The sequence below is a fragment of the Chenopodium quinoa genome, unplaced genomic scaffold (genome assembly GCF_001683475.1).
Source record: "Chenopodium quinoa cultivar QQ74 unplaced genomic scaffold, ASM168347v1, whole genome shotgun sequence".
NCBI classification, from domain to species: Eukaryota; Viridiplantae; Streptophyta; class Magnoliopsida; order Caryophyllales; family Amaranthaceae; genus Chenopodium; species Chenopodium quinoa.
Window position 1 is genome coordinate 2,871,676 of NW_018742244.1, and position 23,217 is coordinate 2,894,892.

At 34.9% G+C, this 23,217-nt stretch overlaps 2 protein-coding genes across 2 annotated transcripts; one reads left to right on the forward strand and one right to left on the reverse strand.

Moving 5' to 3' along the window:
• Nucleotides 1-1,259: 1,259 nt before the first annotated feature.
• Nucleotides 1,260-2,984, reverse strand: LOC110681794 (protein EXORDIUM-like 5). Its single transcript, XM_021857921.1, is given in 2 exon segments — nt 1,260-2,524; nt 2,526-2,984. Coding segments are annotated over 2 exon segments (1,038 nt in total). The 5' UTR covers nt 2,789-2,984; the 3' UTR covers nt 1,260-1,749.
• Nucleotides 2,985-9,648: 6,664 nt separating this feature from the next.
• LOC110681805 (actin cytoskeleton-regulatory complex protein PAN1-like) lies at nt 9,649-22,428 on the forward strand. The gene is made up of 13 exons (XM_021857930.1): nt 9,649-10,279; nt 12,102-13,206; nt 14,661-14,870; nt 15,046-15,275; nt 16,315-16,389; nt 17,219-17,290; nt 17,377-17,475; nt 17,572-17,640; nt 17,731-17,845; nt 18,287-18,355; nt 19,094-19,436; nt 19,971-20,082; nt 20,778-22,428. The coding sequence occupies exons 1-13, from the start codon at nt 10,142-10,144 to the stop codon at nt 21,897-21,899; spliced, it is 3,759 nt and encodes a 1,252-aa protein (XP_021713622.1). The 5' UTR covers nt 9,649-10,141; the 3' UTR covers nt 21,900-22,428.
• Nucleotides 22,429-23,217: the final 789 nt, after the last annotated feature.

Consider the following 23,217-nt stretch of genomic DNA (forward strand, 5'->3'; position numbering starts at 1 on the left):
GTTGATTCGGTTTTATTTTGTCTTTTAACGAGTTTTTAAATATCCTTTTCAACTTCTAAAATACCTTTAAGACTTGTTCAATTTAGCTTAATTTCAGTTTAGTTTAGTTTGGTTCAGCTTTCAATTTTCTTTTCTTATAAAATATTCATTTCAACTCTATTTAGTTCTGTTCAGCTTCAATCAATTCAATTTAGTTCAGTTCAGTAAATGTGAACAGATCCTTTCTAGATTTTCTTTCCTTGTCCAAAAAAAAAACAAAAAAAAAAACGAAGTTAAATGCATTTAGGCTCTACAACTTGACTAAAAAGTTACTCTGTAATAATTATTCAGGAAAAATAAGCTTAAAGATTAATTAAATTGGAAAAACTAATGTGGGGTGGAAAGAAATTTTTTGTTTTTTCCAAAGAAGTACTTGTATATGTGAATGCTTTGATGTAATTTAAGCCAAATATCCTTGGACCTTAAGTCAATACAATCGCACATATATGCTGACGTAGGGTTGGACTTTGCCTTCAATAATTTGGCATGGACTTTGACTTCTCTGCGTTATGTTGATGGATGAATGAATGAGGATTGTAATAAAAAGCAAAATCAGTTAGCTCAAACTCTAGTCCAAAAAACAGAACGGTGTTTCCTCATCAATCTCACAACCCAACTTAGCCTCCTTGAGTCCTTGCTTGCTTTCCATATATATGTCCAAATTAATCCTTTTAACAACACACCAATTTCCAGTCTTCCACGCATACAACTGGGAAACTCATTGTCTATTTGTCTAGTAGATTGTTGATCTATTTAACGAAAAATATTTGGTCAAATTGTATAATCACATTGTGTGTAGTCTTTCATTTACAGGCAATTTGGCTAGTTTCACATCCATAAATGTGTTTTAACTACTTTTATTAAATATGGAAAGTGTACTCAGTAATTGACTAAACTGATAACACTTTTAAGATTCATTATACTAACTTATAGAGTACATATATTGTGAATATAGTAGCCATTGGAAATGACCTTTAATAGCATGAACATTCAAAGAAGATAAACATAGCAATAAATGCATATAATTGCTTAAATTACCACCATTCCTTCAATCTTCTACCTGGACATTAGTTGTACAAATCCGATACGTGTGAGTGTGACATGTTTCATAACAATGTATTAGTGTGTAACTATGTGTCATTGTTACTTACCTTTTCCCATACTTAATTTTCTAAATATAGATTCTAGTGACTCTTTTCTTAAACATTAACAAAAACTCGTAGCAAATCCAACAATGTCTCCAAAAATTAAAACACATTCATTATTTACACTAAAATCTTTAAAGAATACATGTAAACACCCGATACCAAAACATTGACAATCGAACCCAATCCTCTCATCTTAAAAATCCCAAGAATTTCAAATCGAATCCAATCCTCCAATGGTCCCGTCTTAAAAGTTATCCCACGAATTGAGTTCAATCTTTGGCCAATTGCTCCAATCCAAGGCACCTTCTCAAGTGATAGAATCACTTAGCCCCATAATATGTATCATGTATAACAACTTGACAACTATGAAAAGTGACAATCCTTAAAATTACATGATCTTCATAGTAAAAATACGAGTAGTATTTCACCATATAACAACACTAATATACATGGTAAAAAGTAAAACACCTAACTCAAAACCCAAAAAATCTTATACTACAAAACTAATCACCATAATAATATCCTAATCATAATCATAAATTCATAAGATATGAATATATGATTAATCCATGGCATTTGGACCAGCACAAGCTTTCAAAACAGGGCTCCAAATCCACTGAACCAAAAACTTCCTTCCATTCTTCCCATACATATTAAACGTCTTACCACTCCTATCTCTCATTACTTGACCCGTATACCCGCCACCTCCACCAGTACCATACAACCCTTCACAAAGATCACCGATCTCAGTCGGAGCAGTTGGATCTTCACCGGCATACCACGCATTAATCAACGGATTTGATGACAACTCCGCTAATTCATGCCCAATCACACTAATCATCCCATCAATTCCAACGTCATTGTTCGGCGGCTTGAGCGCAGCCAAGCCGCCACCACTCATATACCCGGGCAGAGCAAACGGGTACGCGCAAACCTCCGGGCACTGCTTGCCCGAATTCCCAATCCACGCGTATGGGAGCGTGTACCCGACAAGAGATGGGAATGTGAAGTAGTGAAACCCACAAACTGCCCGGCAAAAATCTTGCATAGTAACATCTACTGAAGTTAATATGAGGTAGATCCCGTTCTTGTGGTCTACTGGGAACGGCGCCGTTTTGACGCCGTTTGCTATGACTTGCTGGACAGATAGTCTGGTTAGATGGGTTCCATGGGAATACTTGTGGTCGGAGTATTCTCCGGCGATTAGGAGGTTTCTGGAGACATTAGCTCCGGTTTGATCGGTGTAAAGCGACACCGTTTTCCACCAATCCGACACCGTTTGAGTCTTGGCGGAGGAAGGAGGAGAAGAAGAGGAAGAAATAGAGTGAAGAAAGTCTGATGAGGGATTGTTGAGAAGGGGCCCACTTACCATACCAGATAATGTAGACGTTAATGGGGGAATTGGAGAGAACTGGACCCATGTGGTATTTGAGGTCGACGAGATTGGAAGAACCCTCGAATTTTTTGTTGGAGGAGAGTGATTTTGGGGGAGAAATTCTAGGGTTTATGATTTCTGGGTTTAAGTTTAGGGTTTGAAATGCTTGTTCAGCTGATGAAGCTGAAATGAAGAGGAGTAGAGTGAGGAGAGAGAAGATTGACATTTTGAATTTGGAGGAGAGAGAAAGAGAAAGGGGGGAAAAGGAAAAGGGTGTGAGAAGAGTGAAGTTAGGGAGGTGGGTTTATAGAAGAAGGTGGAGAGGAGAGAGAGAGAGAGAGATGGGCTGGAGACAGCTGCAGTTGGTGGGCACTTGGCTTCTTTGAATGTTTTGTTGTTTGGGAGATTTGGACATGGAGGAAAATTTTAAAGGGGTGGTTCTAATTCTTCTAATTTTGTAGTGTTTGATAATTGCTTTATTGTTTTATACGAGTAATGTAGCCGGGCGTTCGAGTATATATTTCGTATAGTATAGACGAGCAATTCAGCAACAGTAGGGGTCATTTTTAGAGGCACATTCAGCCTCGACACTATTAAGGTTTTAATAATTGCATAAGCTATACCTCTTCGCCTCTTCATTCAAGTATTTTTCACTAGACTTTGCTTGGTATTTACAAATTTGCTACGAGTGTGTATTATTTGATACGTGCTTCTATTGATTAGGAACTCGTCAGTAATGTAATACTTATCACAATTGTTTCTTACATGATTGTCGTTATCTTTGAGTAGCCACTTTCACCATACATTTAAATACAACATACGTTCAGAGGTTATATTTTGTTCATCATATATACACTCCAGTGTATATGGATTACTATTTACCTTGTGAATAGACAGTTACATAATATTATACAACGACAAGGTCGACAACAACAACAAAGCCTTAGTCTCAAAATGATTTGGATCAGCTAACATGAATTGTCATAAGGAATCATACGATATACAGAAATGGGCATAACAAAACCATCATTTAAAAGAGTTTGAAAAAGGGTAAGTAAAGTGAGTAAACGAATTTAAGGAAAATCAAGAATAAAATTCAAGAAAGTTTAAAACATAAGGTTTGAGAAAACTTTAACAAAAGGAAAACAATACAATTACATAGTATTATGAAGAAAAAAAATGTCTAATTTGATAATAGGTTATTTAAGGTGTAATGTACTCAATCAGACAATAAGTGATACATGATAAATATAGGATTGTTGATTAACAATAAACTCACACTCTCACTATTAGGTATGACTATTAATATCAAGGTTTTCCCAAATCTTATAATAGGTGGATCTATATTGACTGTGCTATATTAATATATTCATTTATTCCCTACTATAATGTCATGGTACTAACATTACCTATATTGATTACAATTGGTAAGTGTTTTGAACCATTTGTCCGGGAGATTATTAATGAATCTCTAGCTGAATGGAGTAAAAAGCTAATGAACGAATACACTGCGTTTTAATTAAATAGTTGGTAAAACATTTTAATCCGTTTGTGCAGTTGTGCTATCGCAAGTCATTAACAATTCAACAGTTTATTGTCTATTACTAATTACTATCTCTGTTTTTTAAAATTCTTCTACTAAATACAGTATGCAATACATATTTTGTATATAGTCAAAGCCATTTTGTATAACACTTTGATTAATTCAATTATTTATCATGTACAAGTAATTCATTTTATTAGTTTCGAATGCAAAATTAATCTTTAAAAATGACTAAATTCATCGATAATTAAACACATCCCTTAAATAACAAGTAAAATGGAAATTGAAAATAAAAAATTGCGGGAGGAATCGAGAAATAGTAGAGTATTTTGCAATAGGAAAAAGGAAGGACATTATCCCATTATATATTCCTCAACTTTATTTTATTGTTTGTAATAATTGAGAATTAAAATGAGTGGAGTGGATTTTGTTTTTCTGTTTCTCAACAGAATTTAGGTGCCTTTTATTCTAGGGAAACAGAATTATATACTCGTAGGAAATCTTAAGGCCAACAGCTAAGCAGGGCAACTTGAGAGAGTATATGTCGTACCGTCTATTTATTCCCATGCTTCCGTTCCTACTCAACGCATGCCACTGGCTGACTGGCACTCACTCACTTAATTAAGTCACTATACCAGTCATTTCATGTTGAAAATTGTCAACAAATCAATAATATAATTAATTAGTTGATTGATTAGTTTTGTATTATATATTGCACCACATTAGGCACATTTCCTAGGAATGCGAAAGCTTGACAAGCTTCTTATTAACACGAGGGATGGAAGTAATTAAGGTCAATTGCCATGAAATCATGTAATTTCAAGGACATAATTATTCATACTCGTATTATTTTTTATGTGAAGTGCTAGGGTTAGTGTGCAAGGACAAATTTATTGACCGTTGATTCTTGATTTTTATTAGAGTGGAGCTAATGACTAATAATTGGTTGGATTTTGGTATATTTCTATTCGTTGTTCCCTTGATCTTTTCTTTTGTTGTATTTTTTCCAAATAAATTTGATATTCTTTTGTTGTTAAGTTGTTCACACTACGTATTTATGAACTTTGTATTAAAAGTTAAGTTTTCTTTATAAATCACTAGATGGGTAGCCGGTCTTCTCATTATACATACTACGTCAATGTGGCATATTATTTCTCATTTAATGTATTTATTTTTAGTAATTATTATTTCAACTAATTAATTGTACTCTGTATCAATCATTGGTATAATTAAATCAAAAAAATGAAATAAAATCATCCGTAACATATTGAGAGGAAAATGGGAAAATTTATAAATAAACACATAAATGAGAGAAATAAAGTTTTTAGCATGTGGATAGCACTATTCTAAAATTTTCTATTCACAAATATCTCCAATCGATCTATTTCATGTCCTTTGATTTCCCTTTTTCCTAATAAAATGTTATTTATTTGTATCTTGCAATTGAATGTCTCAACAAATAGTTAGTTGATCATTTAGTACGATGCAATTATTTTTGAATTTTTGTCTTTTTTATTTTAAGTCTTTTTGCATGTGAGCAAACTTAAAACCTGAAATTAATACACAACATTTACCATACTTTTTGTAATAAAAAATAAAAATCATACATTAAAGAGGAAAGTGAAAGTTAATTAAGGCCAAAGGGGTAATTAATTAATTACACAGATAATGACTTCTTTATTTTGGTCTTTTCTAAATGATTTTAATTTTCTTTGAGTAAAAATGATAAAGAAAAATTAAAGAAGAGTAATAATTGTTTGAAGTGTGGGATTTTGGAGCCATCCCAATCTTATTCGGTTGATCACATGGTCACTGTTTATTTTTAATTGATAAAGCATTCAAAAAGGCATATATATCTTTTGGGTTGACACTTGACACAATTGCAATTTTATAGCAGTATTTCACCTACCAATTAATATTATTATGGCCTTCTATTCATTTTGTTTCAAATTTCAACTGCTGGTGGACTAACATAAAGTGCGAGTGATAATATTACTCGTATAATATAATGAAATTGTACGTATTCAAGAAATCTAGTTTTAAGGTTTAATTGTACTTTGCCATACTTTAGTTTATAATTAGTGCATAGTGGATTATGAGCTTGTAACGGTATTGTGATTATTGTAACTAAGGGTCTGTTCTCTTACGTTGAAATTCAGTTCAGTTCAGTTCAGCTTAGTTCAGTTCAGTTCAGCTCGATTCAGCTCCTAATTTCCTTCTCTTATAAAATATTCATTTCATTTCAGTTCACTTCAGTTCAGCTCCTAATTTCATTCTCTTATAAAATATTCATTTCAGTTCAGTTCAGTTCAGCTCAATTCAGTTTAGTTCAGCTCAATTCAGTTCAGTTCAGTTCAACTGAGTTCAGTCGGTGAGAACATGCCCTAAGATGGGGTAATTACTCTCCCTTAATCATAATATGAGGGCGATTAATCTTCTTCTTTTAATTCTTGTCGAGAGAAATAGCTTTACATTGTGTATTGTACGGAGTATGTGTTTTGAGTATAGCCGCAAGAAAGATTTTTGGAAATAAAAGTAAAATAAACTAATTATATGTGTTTATAGAAGCGATATGAACTTTGATCAACCTCTTGAGAAAGAATAAGTTAAATACTAGATGATTTGAAACAAATTTTAAGAAGAGTATGCACTTACGATACAAAACTTATACTTTTGCTTTCTCATTATTAACAAATTAAAGAGTGATTTCTTATACTACCTCCTGATTGTATTATATGCAACTTTAGTGTATTAAACTCCGTTCTCATGGTTGGCTAGATTACATGTAATTGCCTTGTTAGGATAACCCTCCTCTCCCCAAAGTAATTTAGTTTCACTCATTTTTCTTGGCTTCTTGCTCAGATATTTTCTTAATGTCTCTCCTAATAAAGTTGGCATAAAATTCAATTATTAAATAATGATGTATGCCAAGCATTTGCGCAAATGTTTTGGGAAGAGAGCTAATTAATTAAGTAATTATATAATGGCACTAATTAATGGGCCAATTAAAATGCACTTGTAAATTGCTATCAACTTCCAGGAGAAAGCTCAGCCACTGTTGCTAGTCCACCTAGCTAGTTAGCAATGTACCACAATTATAAGAGATGTATGTTTATTATTTTATTAATTTAAAGTTAATTTAATTGAATGAAAATGAATGATACTATATGGCTCGGTCCTATTATTAATGACTTCGTATTTAGCTTATAAGATGCTAAAGTGATGTTTTAACAACTTATTTTCATGGCGTATAATTAACGTGTTAAGAAGCATGCATACTAGGTTATCATGCTCCGTGATTCAAACATTCATGTTTCTATGAATGATACCATAGTTGACTGTATGTCTGTATTATCCATTTGATACTACTATAAAGTATAATAATTCAAATAATTATTCTATTTAAGGTGACAATGCTACATATATTGATCAATTGTCAAGAATTCAAGATACAATCGTATTACTTTCTTTACGGCACATATGGATAAAGTATATCAAGTTGGATTTTATTCTTAATATTAACAAAGATTATTATTCTTATAAACATGCGAAAGGGGTAAACACAATAAATATTAAATATGAGCTCGTCCAAGCATTTTAAATAAGTTCATCGCATTAACAAAAGAACAATTTAGATTCTATTTGTTCACTCTATTTTCACTTTTTATTTTTAATAAAAAATAAGTTTAAGACATATAAGCTCATATTAAAATTCAATATAAGAATTACCTAACTTCAATTTACAACTAAAATATGTTTAAATAAGATCTAATCAGTTAATTGAGTTCAAACAAGATCGATAAGACTATATAAATTTAATAAGTAAGTATCATGCGGTTAGAAATAACTTTTTACATGAAGTCATTTATAAACCATTTTCTATAACTTTGCTTTAATCATCAATTACTACCTCCGTTAAGTGTTATTTGCATGTTTGGGGTATTATTTGTGATATTCCGTATAAAATATTTTTAAGTTACAAGTAATATTTAAGGGAGGTAGTGTAATATTCAAGAAAAAATTGATAAGGAATTGCCGAATTGGAGTGCATACTCAATATCCAATCTTTGTTTTGTAATGTAACCCATTCCTTGTAGCTTTGTAGTATCCCTAAGAATTGGGCCCTTATCCAGGTTACTTAATCAAAAGTTTAAAGTGAAAGTCTTCGAACTAGGCCCATATTCAAGTGAAGGCCCAGATAATTGTGAATTTGTGATGATTGGGCAAAAGTGCAAAACTTTAATAATTATTCAACTAATCCAAGTACATTATCCTAATAAAATTGCTAAATTGCAACACTAATAAATGACCTTTAATTCTTGTCCCAAAAAAAAAAAAATCCTTATTTTAGGCAAGAGAAAAAAAAGGCTATGGGTGGATTGCTAACTCATGTGATCATAAAAAAAGTAAGACTAAGACTATCATGCATTATCTTAAGAAAGTTCAGAGTTTATAGAGAATACGAGAGAAGGTGATTAAGTATAAATAAGGTAATTTTCACCAAAAAAACAAAGAAATATAAATAAGGAAATTGGTTTAAGTTGTTAAAAGTTACCAAAATAAAGTTTTGCACAAAGTAATTTTTAAAAAACGTCAAAGTATCAAGTCTTTATTTATTTTTTTAAACATCCCAAAATAGCACTTCTATATTTACTTTATGACTAATATTATTACTTATTAGTAACATAATTATGTAGGCACTTGTGAAATTGGTTTGCTGGCGTCTTCCGTGTGTATATGCATCATACCAACTGTCAAGATGTGTTTGGCTTAATTCAAATTTCTTTTGAATGCATCGGGCTACATAACAGTGGAATTGATCACATTATCAACAAGTGTAAATTTTACACATTTTCTATGTAAAGAGAGTCATAAAGGGCGAATGGTAATAACGTGGTTTGATCCCGTGTCTTAGATACGAAGTATAAAGTCTAAGATGTAATTCCCAAAATATGTTAACCAAACAATGCAAATGGTATCCACATTAGCAAGTATAATAGCTCACTTGTTAGTAGTCAACACAAGTACTAGCATAATAACACCTCAATCGATATTAAATATATCTCAAATATAAGTGAAAATGCGAAAATAAAAGATATTAAGGAGAAATCAACTTCATAGACAAAAAAATGGATGAATTAAGGAGAAAAAAAACAAAGACATTATCTTTTACAGTATTTCTCTCTACCCGTTTCTTCTTTCATAGCTTTTCTCTCATGCATTCACTCATGAGAATTATACTAATAACACACTATCGTCCCGATGGTACATAAGATCAATCAAAATTACTAATCATATATAAAAAAAAAAAAAAAAATCTATACCAACTACACTAATCCCCACATCTTGAAGTTAGCAATTAGTTGTGTACTTTACTACTTTGGATAAATGAAGGAAGGTGCACAAAACAATTGGACCACGTTTCAAAAGTTCCCAAAATTGTTAAGTTAATCTTTTTTTTTTTTTTTTTTTTTTTTTTTGTAGGGTATTGTTAAGTTAATCTCATATCACTCCGTTTTAAAAAAATAAGAATAGAAATAAAAAAAAAATAAAAAAAACAAAAAAAAAAATTGAATGAAAAGAAAAGAAAAACACCAAAAAGAAAGGCACTTACAGTCTGCTAAAATCAAAATCCTTCCCTGTCTTAAATCGGTGACAGGCAGTCGTCGCCGACGCCTATTTTTGGCTCGCCAGAATAATCAAACACTTCCTTTTTTTTTTTCTTTTCTCTCTCCTCTCCCAAAAGAAAAAAAAAAAAAAATCCCCAATTTCAAAACCCTAATTTCACCTGCAAATCTCCTCACTCCTTTGTCATAATCTCTCTCTACTTTGATTACAATCTAATCGCAATTGAAATTGTCTACCTACTCCTTTAATACATTCGTCTCTTCGATCCAGATTTCGTAGTATTATACTTGATTTTAGTGATTGTTGAATTTATGATTGGTTTTTGGTGGTTGTGATTCTCTCGAATCGATGATTTGATCGGCGAATTTTCGAGAATTTGGGGTTTTGGTTTTGTGTAGGGTGGTCGAAATGGCGGCACAAAACCCAGGGGATCTGTTTGATTCGTATTTTAGGAGAGCTGATTTGGATCGAGATGGTAGAATTAGTGGCGCTGAAGCCGTCGCTTTCTTCCAGGGTTCGAATTTGCCGAAGCAAGTTCTCGCGCAGGTTTTTTTTCCCTCTTTCTATTGAATTTTCTCTCTGTTGATTATTTGGTGGTTTTTTTAGCGACTTTGAATTTGATGTTTTGGTGAATTAAGATGCATTTGATCCAAATTTATGATTGTCGAAATGTTGTTTGGCATTTTGTTGGTTAATTATGGCCATTTCTAGGTTGATTTTGTTATTTGATTTGTAAGGGTTGTCGTTGGATCATTAGCACTGTTAGAGTAGTGAGTTGGGATTATTTGCTAGAATGGTTTGATGGTGTTTTAGAAAACTCGCTCAATTGACATGGTTGTGATTGATTGTAATAGTGGGAATTTAGTAATTATCTTGATATTGGGGAGGGGGGGGGGAATGTAGCTTTATTTACAAGAATTACAACTAGTACGATTGGATTAGTCAACAGGACGCCTAAGCTGCAGCATCTCTGCACTTTCCATGGATACCTATTATAGCGTATTAGCGTTTAATGGTCCTTCTCATCAATTTGTTGATTCGTCCCAATTGGGACGGAGAACCAATTGCTGCCTCAGTTGTGGCATTGAAGTTTAGTTGGCTCTTCTCATCGTTTTGTTGACTCTTGACATTCATTCTAACAGAGGCAGATAACTCATCACTACCTTGGTTCTGCTACTGACGTTTATAAGAATAGGCCAACTAATTTGCTCTTTTTCCCCATTTTCTTAGTGCTTGTTTGTTATAACTATGGGGTAACTATGAAGTGGAAGGATGTGTAGTTATCTGGTTGGCAAAAATGTGGGAAGTAGCTCACCATGGCCACCCTAGGTAATCGGAATTTCTCATGGGAAGCTTTGCTTTTTATGACTATTACCAGCTTATAAAACTACACGAATAAATCAATACCTGATTATACATTAATAACATTATTAATCATGTTCAACAAAACAATTACTTAAAAGGCTTACATTCCTTGGCAGCAAATTGCATGGTTGGGATTTTTTATTCTTTACTGGGTATTTCAGACTTTCATTCATTGAGCTTGCAAAGTTGCAACTGCCGCCCATATGATGCTTATCGTAGTTATCGAGACTTGATAGTGATGAAAGAATCAGCAGATGAAAGTAATCCTGTATATGCAGGAATGTTTCATTCAAATAGTGATACAGTTAGGAAAAAAAAATAGCCGTGTAGTTTATTAGAATTAGAATGGATCTTTGGGTCATATGGCATGGTTGATTGTAACGGGGGATGGATGCAAACGAACTTAGTTTTTATATGTTCAAGGTAATTAGTAGCTCGATTCAAAATTACCTTTTTTTTTTTAAATTTTTTTTTTTTTTTATTTATTTTTATTTCTTTTAATTTTGTTTTTATTTTTTATAGTTACAACATTTCTTTTTGGCACTATAATTTCGGAGTAATAGTAGGGGGATGTGAAGGGTATTGTGAGAAAAGAAGATTACATGAATCAAGGCTATTGGTGGTACCTATATGAAGTACGTTTAGGGAAATGGTGCAATAGAAATAGAGTAAGTATCAGTTAAAATATTGGCCTATTTGGTCAAAGAAAAGTTTGACCATAAATTATCACTATTATATTTATCAAAACATTGGTTACACTCCTCTCAAAGTGTATTTATCAAAACATTGGTTACTCTCCTCTCAAAGTTGTTCACAGTATATTTTTAAAAAACAACGGAGAGAATATGTCGTTCAAAGATGGGAGATGTTACTCTGGTCTTTGGATAAGTGCTGACTTAGAACATGCACATTTTGGAAAGTCTTCTTCTTTAACTGTATTACGCTGACTGTATTTCCTTTTTTTTTTTTTTTTTTTTTTTTTTTAAAAAAAAAATTATTATAGATATGGACGTTTGCTGACCATAACCGAACTGGGTTCCTTGGTAGAGCCGAATTCTATAATGCTCTTAAGCTTGTGACTGTTGCACAAAGTAAGCGTGAATTAACTCCTGAGCTTGTCAAGGCAGCTTTATATGGTCCAGCTTCAGCTAAAATACCAGCACCACAGATAAGTTTGCCTCCTACACCTGGTCCCCAGTCAAGTACTGCTGGATCAACCCCTTCTGCACCTCAGACAAGCAATGTTGCTCCTATCTCTTACCATAATCCTGGACCTAGAGGAGTACCTGTATCGCCTAATGTTAACATGAATCAGCAATATAACCAACCAGCAGTAAGTGGGACTGTGAGACCTCAAAATACAGTTTCTGGTGTGGCTACACAACCTGTACAAGGGGTTGGGTTTCAAGGATTTCCTGGAGGAGCTCCTCAACCTGGATCAAATCTGCCTAATTCTAGACCTTCAAATGACGTAGGGGTTGTTAACACAGGAAGGTCACCAACAACAGTATACTCAGAGAGAAGTAGCAGTCTTTTGACGAACCAGTCTGGGGTGACATCAACAGCAGGACCAGCAGCTTCTTTACCACCTAAGCCGTCTGTAGCAGCAGGAAACTCTGTCACGCAACCTAAGCCATCGCAAAATGGGTTCACTCAAGGCTCTTTCTTCGGAGGTGAAGCATTGTCTTCCGCTCCGTCTCTGCCGAAAAGAGAGGGTTCTGTTCTTACCTCATCTGCTGGAAGTGTACAAGTTTCTTCACCTTCGGTTCCAGTTGCAGCTGGCAACCAGTCTTTCTCCAAGCAGGGTTCTGTTGCTTCTGTACCGAATTCACTCGCTGCACACTCTTTTGGTGGACAACATCAAAAGCTGCAATCACACGTGAAACAGAATCAACAAATTCCAGTCCAAAATTTTGCTCCACGTGGCCTTCCTGCATCCCCACCTAATAATTCTGCAGGACATCAGCCCCAGCTGAACTGGCCAAGACCAACTCAGACTGATCTACAGAAATACACCAACGTGTTTATGGAGGTTGATACTGATAAAGATGGGAAAATTACTGGCGAACAAGCACGCAATCTATTTTTGAGTTGGAAGTTACCACGAGGTAGGTGGTTATATTTTGTCATCTACTTTAATACTTTATAATTTTTAGTATCTTATGTAGAAGTATGCTTGATTTCTTATTGCTGTATTGGTTTCATCTATCAATTCTATTTTTTATTTTTTATTTATCACTTTTATTGTTTTTCTCCTCTGTTTTTGTTTCATATCTTTAAATTTGAAGCAAGTCATGTGGCTCTTGTGCATATTTTTTTTGGCTGTGCTCTAGTTCCTTTCCCCCCTCAAACTGTAGTTTTTGTTTGAGTTTTCATTTTTTCCCCTGTTTTTCTTTTTAATTTTAAATTGTAGTTTTTGTTTGAGTGTTTAACCCCCCCCCCTCCTCTTAAAATCCTGGTACTTTGGAGTATTGATTACGTGAAAGAAAAGTGGTGTGGGTGGATATCTGAAGACTCTGCAAAATTAGGGTGGGTAGATTGCTGAAGTCTCTCTGCAGATTCTGTTCCATTATAAATTTTAGTCTGATTAGAGTGCAATGTGATTGAAATTTAGAAGTAACCAACTTATAATAATTGTATTGTGTGAACTATGTTTTTGTTTGACGAGCACAAATTTCAGTTATTTCCCCTATTATTCTGTACAGTGTAATATTTATTTGTAGTACCTTTAAAATATTTGGTGCTTGTGTGGTTGACATTGAAATTCATGGAATGTAAATTTTTTTATGAAGTGGGAAAGGTGGAGTTGTTTGGTTGAAAAAATAACGGGAAGCCAGTTTTCCTAGGAATTTTTGCTTCCCACAAAATGGAGGGAGCTACTTACCTAGGGCGCCTATGTTACTGAAACCTCTCATGGGAAGTAAACTTCATATGCTCAGCCAAACAACAATTAGTCATTCCTAGGAATAAAATTGCATGGGAAAATCATCTTTCTTGGCCTTACTATTTTCCATGTTCAACCAAACAAGCACTTTTCCATGGAGCTGAGAGTTATTTTAGTTCGGTCATGGGTTCTCAATTTTTTATGCCACTTTGCTATTCTGGCTGGATCAACTATCTCTTTCTGGGATGTTTGGTTCTGTAAACTTTATACATTTTGGTATTGTAAGAGGATTGAATTCATAAGCATGCTCTTCTATTATGCATTAAAACAATTCTTTAGTGATCTTCAATGAGATTTTTATTTTATACTGTAGAGAATGTAACAATGGAGGAATCGGTCTCTTGTATGGTGTATACCACTGGATAGTGTATTTCTGTAGGGTGTTGGGGGCACTACATTTTTTGGGTTCTTTGGCCTCCTCTTTGTATAGGGTTTATAGGCCCCTGACTTTTTAAATGTATTCTTTTTTAATGAAGTCGAAAAAATTTGCAAGGGATTTGGTCTCTTAAAATATTTGGATTGTTTTATGTATGACATGTCAGATTTCTATTTTTGTTTTGATAGGAGCAGGTTTCCTTTTTTGATGTGCCACTTATTCAGTATTGTTACATGTTCCAGAGGTCTTAAAGCAGGTGTGGGACTTGTCTGATCAGGATAATGATAGCAATCTTTCTCTCAGGGAATTCTGCATTGCACTTTATCTGATGGAAAGATACAGGGAAGGACGTCCTCTTCCAGCAGTTCTTCCAAGTAGTGTTGTGCTTGATTTCCCTGCAACTACTCAACCACCTGCTGGGTATGGTAATGCAGGATGGGTATATTCTGCTGGTAAGCTCAGATGTTGCATTTTTCTGCTCCTTAACTTCGTTTTGAATTCTATCTTGATGAACTGTGGACTGACTGAATACTTAACAGCAAATATTGTTTAATGGGATACTTCCTTACGGAGCTTTTTTTATTTTTTATTTTTTATTTTAACTTTGCAACTTTCTTTGTCTTTTAGGTTTCCAGCAACCACAAGCACCTGGAACTGCTCCAAGACCAAATGCACGTCCGACAGGAAAGCCACCTTTGCCTGTTACAGCTCATATGTCATCTGATGATAGAATGCCACCTAAGCCACCAAAAGCCAAAGTGCCAACGTTAGAGAAACACCTAGTAGAACAGCTAAGCGAAGAGGAGCAGAAATCACTCAATTTGAAATTCTTGGAGGCATCAGAGGCAAATAAAAAGGTATGTGCTGTGTACTTGCTCTTATATACATCCAGTTCAGGTACTTCTATGTTGCAATAGTGCTGTGAAGTTTTGAGTGTCAGCGCACACACCGATTCCATATTTTAAACATTAGTTGTGGTCATGTTGACTGGATTTGACTTCTAGGTAAAGTTGAGAACATTGAAAGGTGATGAAAGGAGCAACTTTTAATGGGCTATTGTGGCAAGTGCTGTACTAGAAACTCATAATTATGAGGAATGTCTCTTCTTTGAACTATCTTTATATGCTTCTTTTTTCTATATCCAGGGTACTGTGGGTTGTGTGAGAATTGCTAGGGTGGGAAAGTTTCCTTAATATTAGACTTCTAAATGTCTGTTAATACCAAATTAGCTTTCATCTGTTCTTCTTTCATCGAGGAACAATATTTTTTTTTTATTTTTTTACCAAAGGCTTATTCAATTTGTTATTTATTTTCTGTTTCTGCATTTTTATTCTTAGGTTGTGCTTGTTTAAGGGGAAATTGTATTATGTTTGGTTTATTAGTGGATGGGAATTGATTTTCTTAATGATCTTAACCTCTCTCTCTCTCTCTTAGGTTGTGCTTGTTTAAGGGGAAATTGTATTATGTTTGGTTTATTAGTGGATGGGAATTGATTTTCTTAATGATCGTAACCTCTCTCTCTCTCTCTCTCTCTCTCTCAGTAGCTCTGGTATCAAGGAACCCTTAAAAGGAATTGATTATTAGAATTTTGATGATGGAGATGAAATCTTGTTGAAAGTTTTTTCTTTTGGTTTGAACTGTCTTTCGATTTTTGCCACCTGAGCTAACAGTATTTGTGATTATTTCCACTCGAGCTAATTTGTATTATGATTGTTCTCCCTTGATATATCATATCAGTCTCCTCCTCGATTGCTAGCATCTCCTTGATGAGAGAATTATTTCTTCTATTTTTTCTTCATTATATAGTGCAGGCTTTGTGGTGTTTGAGAAATAGAAATTGTCTTTGCTTTTGTGTTGTCTTTTGTTTTACTAAGAATGTTGTATGGTTGATGCCAGGTTGAAGAATTGGAGAAGGAAATAAAAGAAGCAAGAGAGAAAACGGAGTTCTACCGAGTTAAAATGCAGGAGCTTGTGAGTATTTTTAAGCTTTCTTAATTTAGTAACGTTGTGTAACAATTGTTTCATTATAGCACAATTATGAGAATTTCTATAGAGTAACATAGTTTTCCATCTATGTGTTATTTTGTATATATGCATTTTGCAAGGTTGTATAGTTGCGATAATGAGGCTCTCGAATGATTTATAATGGCAACGAATTTGCATGTATAGTAGATAACAAGTACTACCCAATCATATGTTAAGAACCATTGTCTTTTATCTATTACATCCGTTCTTGACAGCTGTTAGCATTTACGGAGTACTATTTGCACACAAATTTATGCATTTGAAGAGAGAGTGTTGTGTGGTGTGAGTGGGTGGTTAGAGTAAGAGAGAGTAAGTGGAAAGGTAATAATATTGTAGGGTATGAGGGATTTGGAAAAAGAATCTGCCAAAATTGGAATAAAGTGAGTGTTGGAAACTTTCTGGAATGGATGAAAACTGATAATGTTCAGAACTTTCTGAGGTAGTATATAAATAACAGTGAATAGCTCAACGAAAATATTTAGTTGAGGAAGTTCACTTGTCATACTTCCATTTTATTGCAGTGTGTTGTGTTTGTGTGCTTATGACGAGAGGAAAAAAACGATGATACATTGATGAATTACAAATTTAGTTTTGTTAATTTCTTATCATGTCATTTCCTACTGGTCCTCCCCTGGTTTCAAGAACGATCATTCCTTTCTTTAACGGATTTTTTTGGCGGTGTTTAGCTTGCTTTGTTTTTGGATGTGATTATTTAAAGTTCCTTACTACTTCAATGTTACCTTGGAACATTGATCTCATTTTTTTTTTTTAAAAGGTTCTGTACAAGAGTAGATGTGACAGTCGCTTTAATGAAGTTTCTGAGAGGGCTGCTGCAGATAAGCGTGAGGTGTGGGCTTATTATTATTATTTTTTTTCCTGAGATTTACCTTATCAGATAACAGCGGTCACATTTTCACAAGTGTGACTTTTCAGGTTGAGTCTCTGGCTAAGAAGTATGAGGAGAAGTACAGACAAAATGGCGATGTGGCATCTAGATTGACAATTGAAGAAGCAACATTCCGTGACATACAGGTTTTTGTTGTGATTTATATTAGCTCATCAGGTTGTAGCTTGTAAGAAGCATTTCCTTTAGCTGCTATAGCGTAATTTTATTATGCTTATTTGCAGGAGAAGAAAATGGAGATGTATCAGGCAATTGTGAAGATGGAGCAAGATGGCACTGATGAGAACCTTCAGGTATTAATTACTAGCTATGAAAGAAAACAGAGGATGATCATGAACATCTACCTTAGTTTTTCTTTTCTGATCTCTGGAGTATCTTGTTAGGTTCGTGCTGATCACATCCAGTCTAGTTTGGAGGAATTAATAAGATCTCTCTGTGAACGTTGCAAGAAATATGGATTGCGTGCAAAACCTACCACGCTAGTTGAGCTTCCCTTTGGTAATCTCTTACACTTTTTTTTTATCGCATTTCTTTTGAGTTCAAATCACTGATGAGGCAGGGGAAGGCTTCCCCACCTACATTGTATAATAGTACTTTGACATCTTTGGCCATCTCTTCTTGTTTATTTATTTTGGGTCTAGGAATTGCACCATAGTGCACTTGTTTTTATTCCAAAAAATTTATCCTGTTTCTAAGGGCTAGACATTTTATTTTTTATAAAACAAGGCCTAGCTTTAGACTGTAAACTGTTATATATATAGTTAAAGCTGAGCCTCATTAGGTACTGATATGTAAACCCGGACAACCTTTCAAATTGCAATGAGTACCAAGGCTTACTAGATTGTTAACTTGGCTAAGTCTTCATATTGTCTGAAATGTCAGCTCAATTTTCAATTGATTTTGTTCTGAAGCAGTTTTTTGTTTTAATTTCTTTCTCAGGGTGGCAACCTGGCATTCAGGAGAGTGCTGCTGATTGGGATGAAGACTGGGATAAATTTGAAGATGAAGGTAAGTTGAATCTATATTGATGGAGGATCAAACTGTTTTATTATGTTATGTCAGTGACCCTTTTTTTTTTTTATTTATTTATTTATTTTTTTTTTTTTTTATTGTTTTTAAGTCTTATTCTTCATGGCTTGCAGTTCTGTGGATTTTATCCACCTTTGTTTTCCTTTGTCTGAATCAATTAGAATTCTAGCCCATATCAGCTGCCTTCTGACCATATTAACATTTCTCCTGAATTTGTAATTATTGTGAAATAAACTTGGAAGGCCTGTCTGAACTTATTACCTAAAACTTGTTTTTGGGTAATCATATGCTCAGTAGTCAGTAGTTGTGTGGATTTTTATTTAATTTTTTATTTACTTGTTATAATTTTTTTTTTTTTTTTTTTTTTTTTTTTTTTTTTGGCAATGGGCAGTTCTGACCTTAATGATTTAATGTCAACCATGTGATTTGCTGTTAGGATTTAGGAACCTTATTCAGCCATTTAATCATTTTAATGTTTTTTCCCCCTTCACATTCTTTTTAAGTATTATTATTATTATTATTATTTTTTTTTTAGTTTTTTAATTTTCTAACAGTTTCAACAGCTGAAAGTGCATAGGCTTGTGCAAGCCTTGATATTTTGTTCATTAAATTTTTACTCAAGTGTTGTACTGTTATCTTTGTGTGTTGTTTGCATTAGAGAATGCGGATATGTTTGGTTTTCTCATGTTTTTTTGTGCATTTGGTTTTCTGCTTCAGGTTACACTTTTGTGAAGGATCTGACTCTTGACGTAAATAACATTATTGCACCTCCGAAATCAAAAATTAAAGTTGCAAAGAAAGAAAAGAATATGATTTTTGAAGGTGATGCTGCTGTTCATACGTCAGACTCTGAAACCAAGCCTGTCAAGTCCGCTGCAGAGGATGAACAGGTGGCAGAAAATGGTGTCGTAGGTACTCCGAAGGCAGTTGAAACGGTAAAGAATACAGTTTCTAGTCCTGCTAGAAGTTCGCATGGAAGTCCACGTGATGGATCTAAGGACAATCATTTCCAAAGGCTTGGAAGTTCTGTTGCCTCACCTCGTGCCAAGGAATCTCTGAGGTATGTATTGATGTTATGGAGGGCGTCACATTTGTTGGATAGCATCTTTTTTTTTTTTGCTAACTTTTCTTGTAGCTGAAAATACCATAAACAGGCACTGCAATGCTAATAACCCCACCAGCTTTGGCCCAATAAAATGTGACCCTCTTTGACCTTTCCCGTTATTGACCCACACCAATCCTGACGACTTTCCCCATAACCAGGTCTACTTTCCAATTTTTCATAGTAGCAGAAAACAGGACATGAAATTCTCTTTCAGATTCTACATTGTTTCTATCGATAAGTTTTCTTAATTATATCTCCCAACATTACACTTTTCACTGTTCCTATAGCTCTAGTCAGCCATTTTTTTTTATTTTTTATGCTGGTAATATGTTTGAAATGGTTGCTGATTATAAGGATAGATCAATCCAATATGACTCATCAATCGCACTTCATTGTGGGATTACAAATATCATTGTCTTGTTAACTACGTACAGTATTGTTGTTATTCCTGGGCCTATACTGATGATTGTTGTTGTTTATCTGATGCAGTGACGTTGGGGTTGCTGATTCTTCATTTTCCGGGGAGAAGAGTTTTGATGAGCCGTCTCAGGGCACCTTTGATACTAATGATGATGCCGACTCAATCTGGGGTTTCTCAAAGGTAAACTAAACTATTCTCTTGTAGCACCTGTAACAACTTAAATATTATACTTGGAAAACCATGTACAACTAGGTTTTCTAGGCAAAGTTTTGTCAAACTGACATCAATGAGGTCTAATACTCCGTCCGTATTTTTTACTTGCTCCACTTTCCTTTTGCGGCCGTATTTTATTACTTGTTCCATTTCATTTTTTAGAAACTTTTAACAATATTTTACTATTTTTCTTCCCACTGTTGGTCCCCTCATATCATATTTTATTATTTTTCATACTCTCCTCCCCACTTTTACTCACTTTTGCTCTTTTAGATTTTTTTTTTAATTTTCAACTAACCCCACTTCATATTATATTACTTTCTACTATTCCTTCCAAAAACTCCGCGCATGGAGAAATGGAGCAAGTAATAAAATACGGAGGGAGTAGTTTATTGAATTATAAGGTCTGGAAAATAGAGAACTCGTCTTTAGTTCACTTTGTTCTTGGACTGTTGCATCATCAGGTTTGTGCTACTGTATTTTAGTTAAAGGTAATTGAGTAGCAGTTTATCGGTCTTTGTTTGCGGTAGTAAAAAATTCGGGAGAGACACCTCCCCCTCTCCTGGGCTGATGCTAAAAGAAACACTGTGTTCCATGAGCCTATCTATTCCTGTTATATTTGAACCAACTTAACCTTAATTTGTTGCTGACTTGTTTTTTAGGAGATGAAACTCGACAAGCATAATGACGACTTGTTTGGGCACGGGCAATGGACTCTGCCTCCTATCAGGACTAGTTCATCACAGGCTGATGACTTTTTGCCCAAAAAAGGCATATTTGCAGACTCTGTACCAGGCACACCAGCAGATGTCTTTGTGCCGAAAAAGAGCATTTTTGCAGATTCTGTTCCTGGTACACCAGCAGATGGCTTTTTGCCCAAACAGAGCATATTTGCCGATTCTGTTCCAAGCACACCACTTTATGAATCAAGCTATTCTCCACAGAAATTTGGTGAAGGACTAGAGCGCGGTTTAAACTTTTCAAGATTTGATTCCTTCAGGTCATCAGATAGTGGCTTTCAGCCTCAAGAAAAGCTGTCTCGATTTGATTCCATGCGCAGTACTGGAGATTTTGACTCACACGATGATAGGTCATTCCAGCAAAGGGATACTTTTTCACGGTTTGATTCTATGCGAAGTAATAATGATTTTGATTACGGGGATCGATCGTCATCATTTGATGATTCAGACGCTTTTGGCTCTGGGCCTTTTAAGTCTTCATTTGGAAGTGAGACTCCAAGGGGTGACTCTGATGCTTTCGGATCTAGTGCATTTAGGTCTTCTCTGGGAAATGAAACTCCAAGGTCAGAGATAGATGCATTTGGTTCTGTTGGGCCTTTCAGGTCGTCTATGGCCAATGAAACTCCTAGGGCTGATTCAGACCCTTTTGGGGCACCTTTCCGGTCATCACTGGGTGTTGAAACACCGAGAGCAGATGGTGATCCATTTGGTTCTGTTGGGCCTTTCAAGTCATCTTGGGGCAGTGAAACTCCAAGAGCAGATGCTGACCCTTTTGGTGGTCCTTTTAAGTCATCATTTGGCAGTGAAACACCCAGGGGAGAATCGGACTTTTTTGGATACTCTGGTTCTTTTAAATCTCCCTTTGGCAGTGAGACGCCTAGGGGCGAGTTTGATTCTTATGGGTTTGGTGGGCCTTTTGGTTCATCACTTGGCAGTGAAACACCTAGGGGCGACATGGACGCATTTGGTTCTTCTGGGCCATTTAAAACAACTGTGGGTAGTGAAACCCCAAAAGATCGAACAGATAGTTGGAGTGCGTTTTAGAGTATTGTGAGATTTTATTCTAGATCCCTTGTCCAATGCTTTGATGCTAGAGCAATTTTGCCTACAAATGTTAGAGCCTGGGAATGCTTCATCCTGGTGTTTTTACAGGCTCCCTAGCGTGCTGCAGGTTTGCCACCTGCAACCAACCAGCCGAAAATCCCTGTTACGATCTTTGAAGCGGCTAACTCCTGGCTTATCAGCTTCATTTTTTTTAACCTTTGTAAACATTCCTCTATTATATATTTTCTTGGGGCTTTGTTGGGTTTGCGAAATTTTTGCTATTGCCATTTTCTGCTGATGAGAACCTTCGGGATTCTTGTTTTTTTTTTCCCTCTTTAGCCAATATTGTGGCTTGTAATGAAAAGTATAGTTGGCTGGCTTTGTAGTATCAGCACGAGTGTATGTTATTCTTTACAATTATCTGGTTACACGACTGTTGTGTTACTGTAGTGTAGCTGTGATTTTTTGCATTTTATCTTAAATGTCATTGAATATTGTATCTCAACAAAATTGAATGTTTTTGCAAGTAGCGTGTAGAGGTGAATCCTAATTTTGTATTGGAGTTCAATTTTCTACGGGAGAGGGGCTGTTTAGATTGATCCGAATAAATTTATTTGTGTAATTTTTGCTGTTGTTTGCTTAATATTCAGGCTGTAATAAAAGGCTGATATATCAATTAACCTATACTAAAAGCGAACCTAGAGTGACACTTTTTACGATGCTATAAAAAATTTTCCCACCTTTTTTTTTTTTTTTAATAACTTCCATTTTATAACCTACCATGATACTTTTTTTTTTTTTTGACAGGAAGCACAAGCAAACTTTAATAAGCTTCAAACAAGGCTCAAATCAGCCAGAATAACACCAGCTACATCTTGAGGATAATCCTCCAACCAAACTCTAAAATCATAATAAACATTACATAATTTAGCTAAACTATGAGCTACTTTGTTGCCTGACCGCTTCACAAACGAGAAGGAGCACATTTGACATGATCTAGCAAGCATAAGAATATCGTTAACAATCATCCCAAATGCGGTGGATGTGACCACAGCCTTCGACAGGTGGGAGAAAAGCTTCAAACAATCCGTCTCCAAGCAAACACAAAGGAATCCCGACTCCATAGTAACCTGCAAAGCCTGCCTCATAGGCAATGCCTCCATGACATCCACCTCGAAACACCCTTCCATTCTCATACACATAGCAGCCACAACATCTCCAACATGGTCTCACATTACCCCTCCAAAACCAACTGCTGACTGAGACAATTTTGCCGCATCCGAATTCACCTTTATGACCCCAACTGACGGAGGCTTCC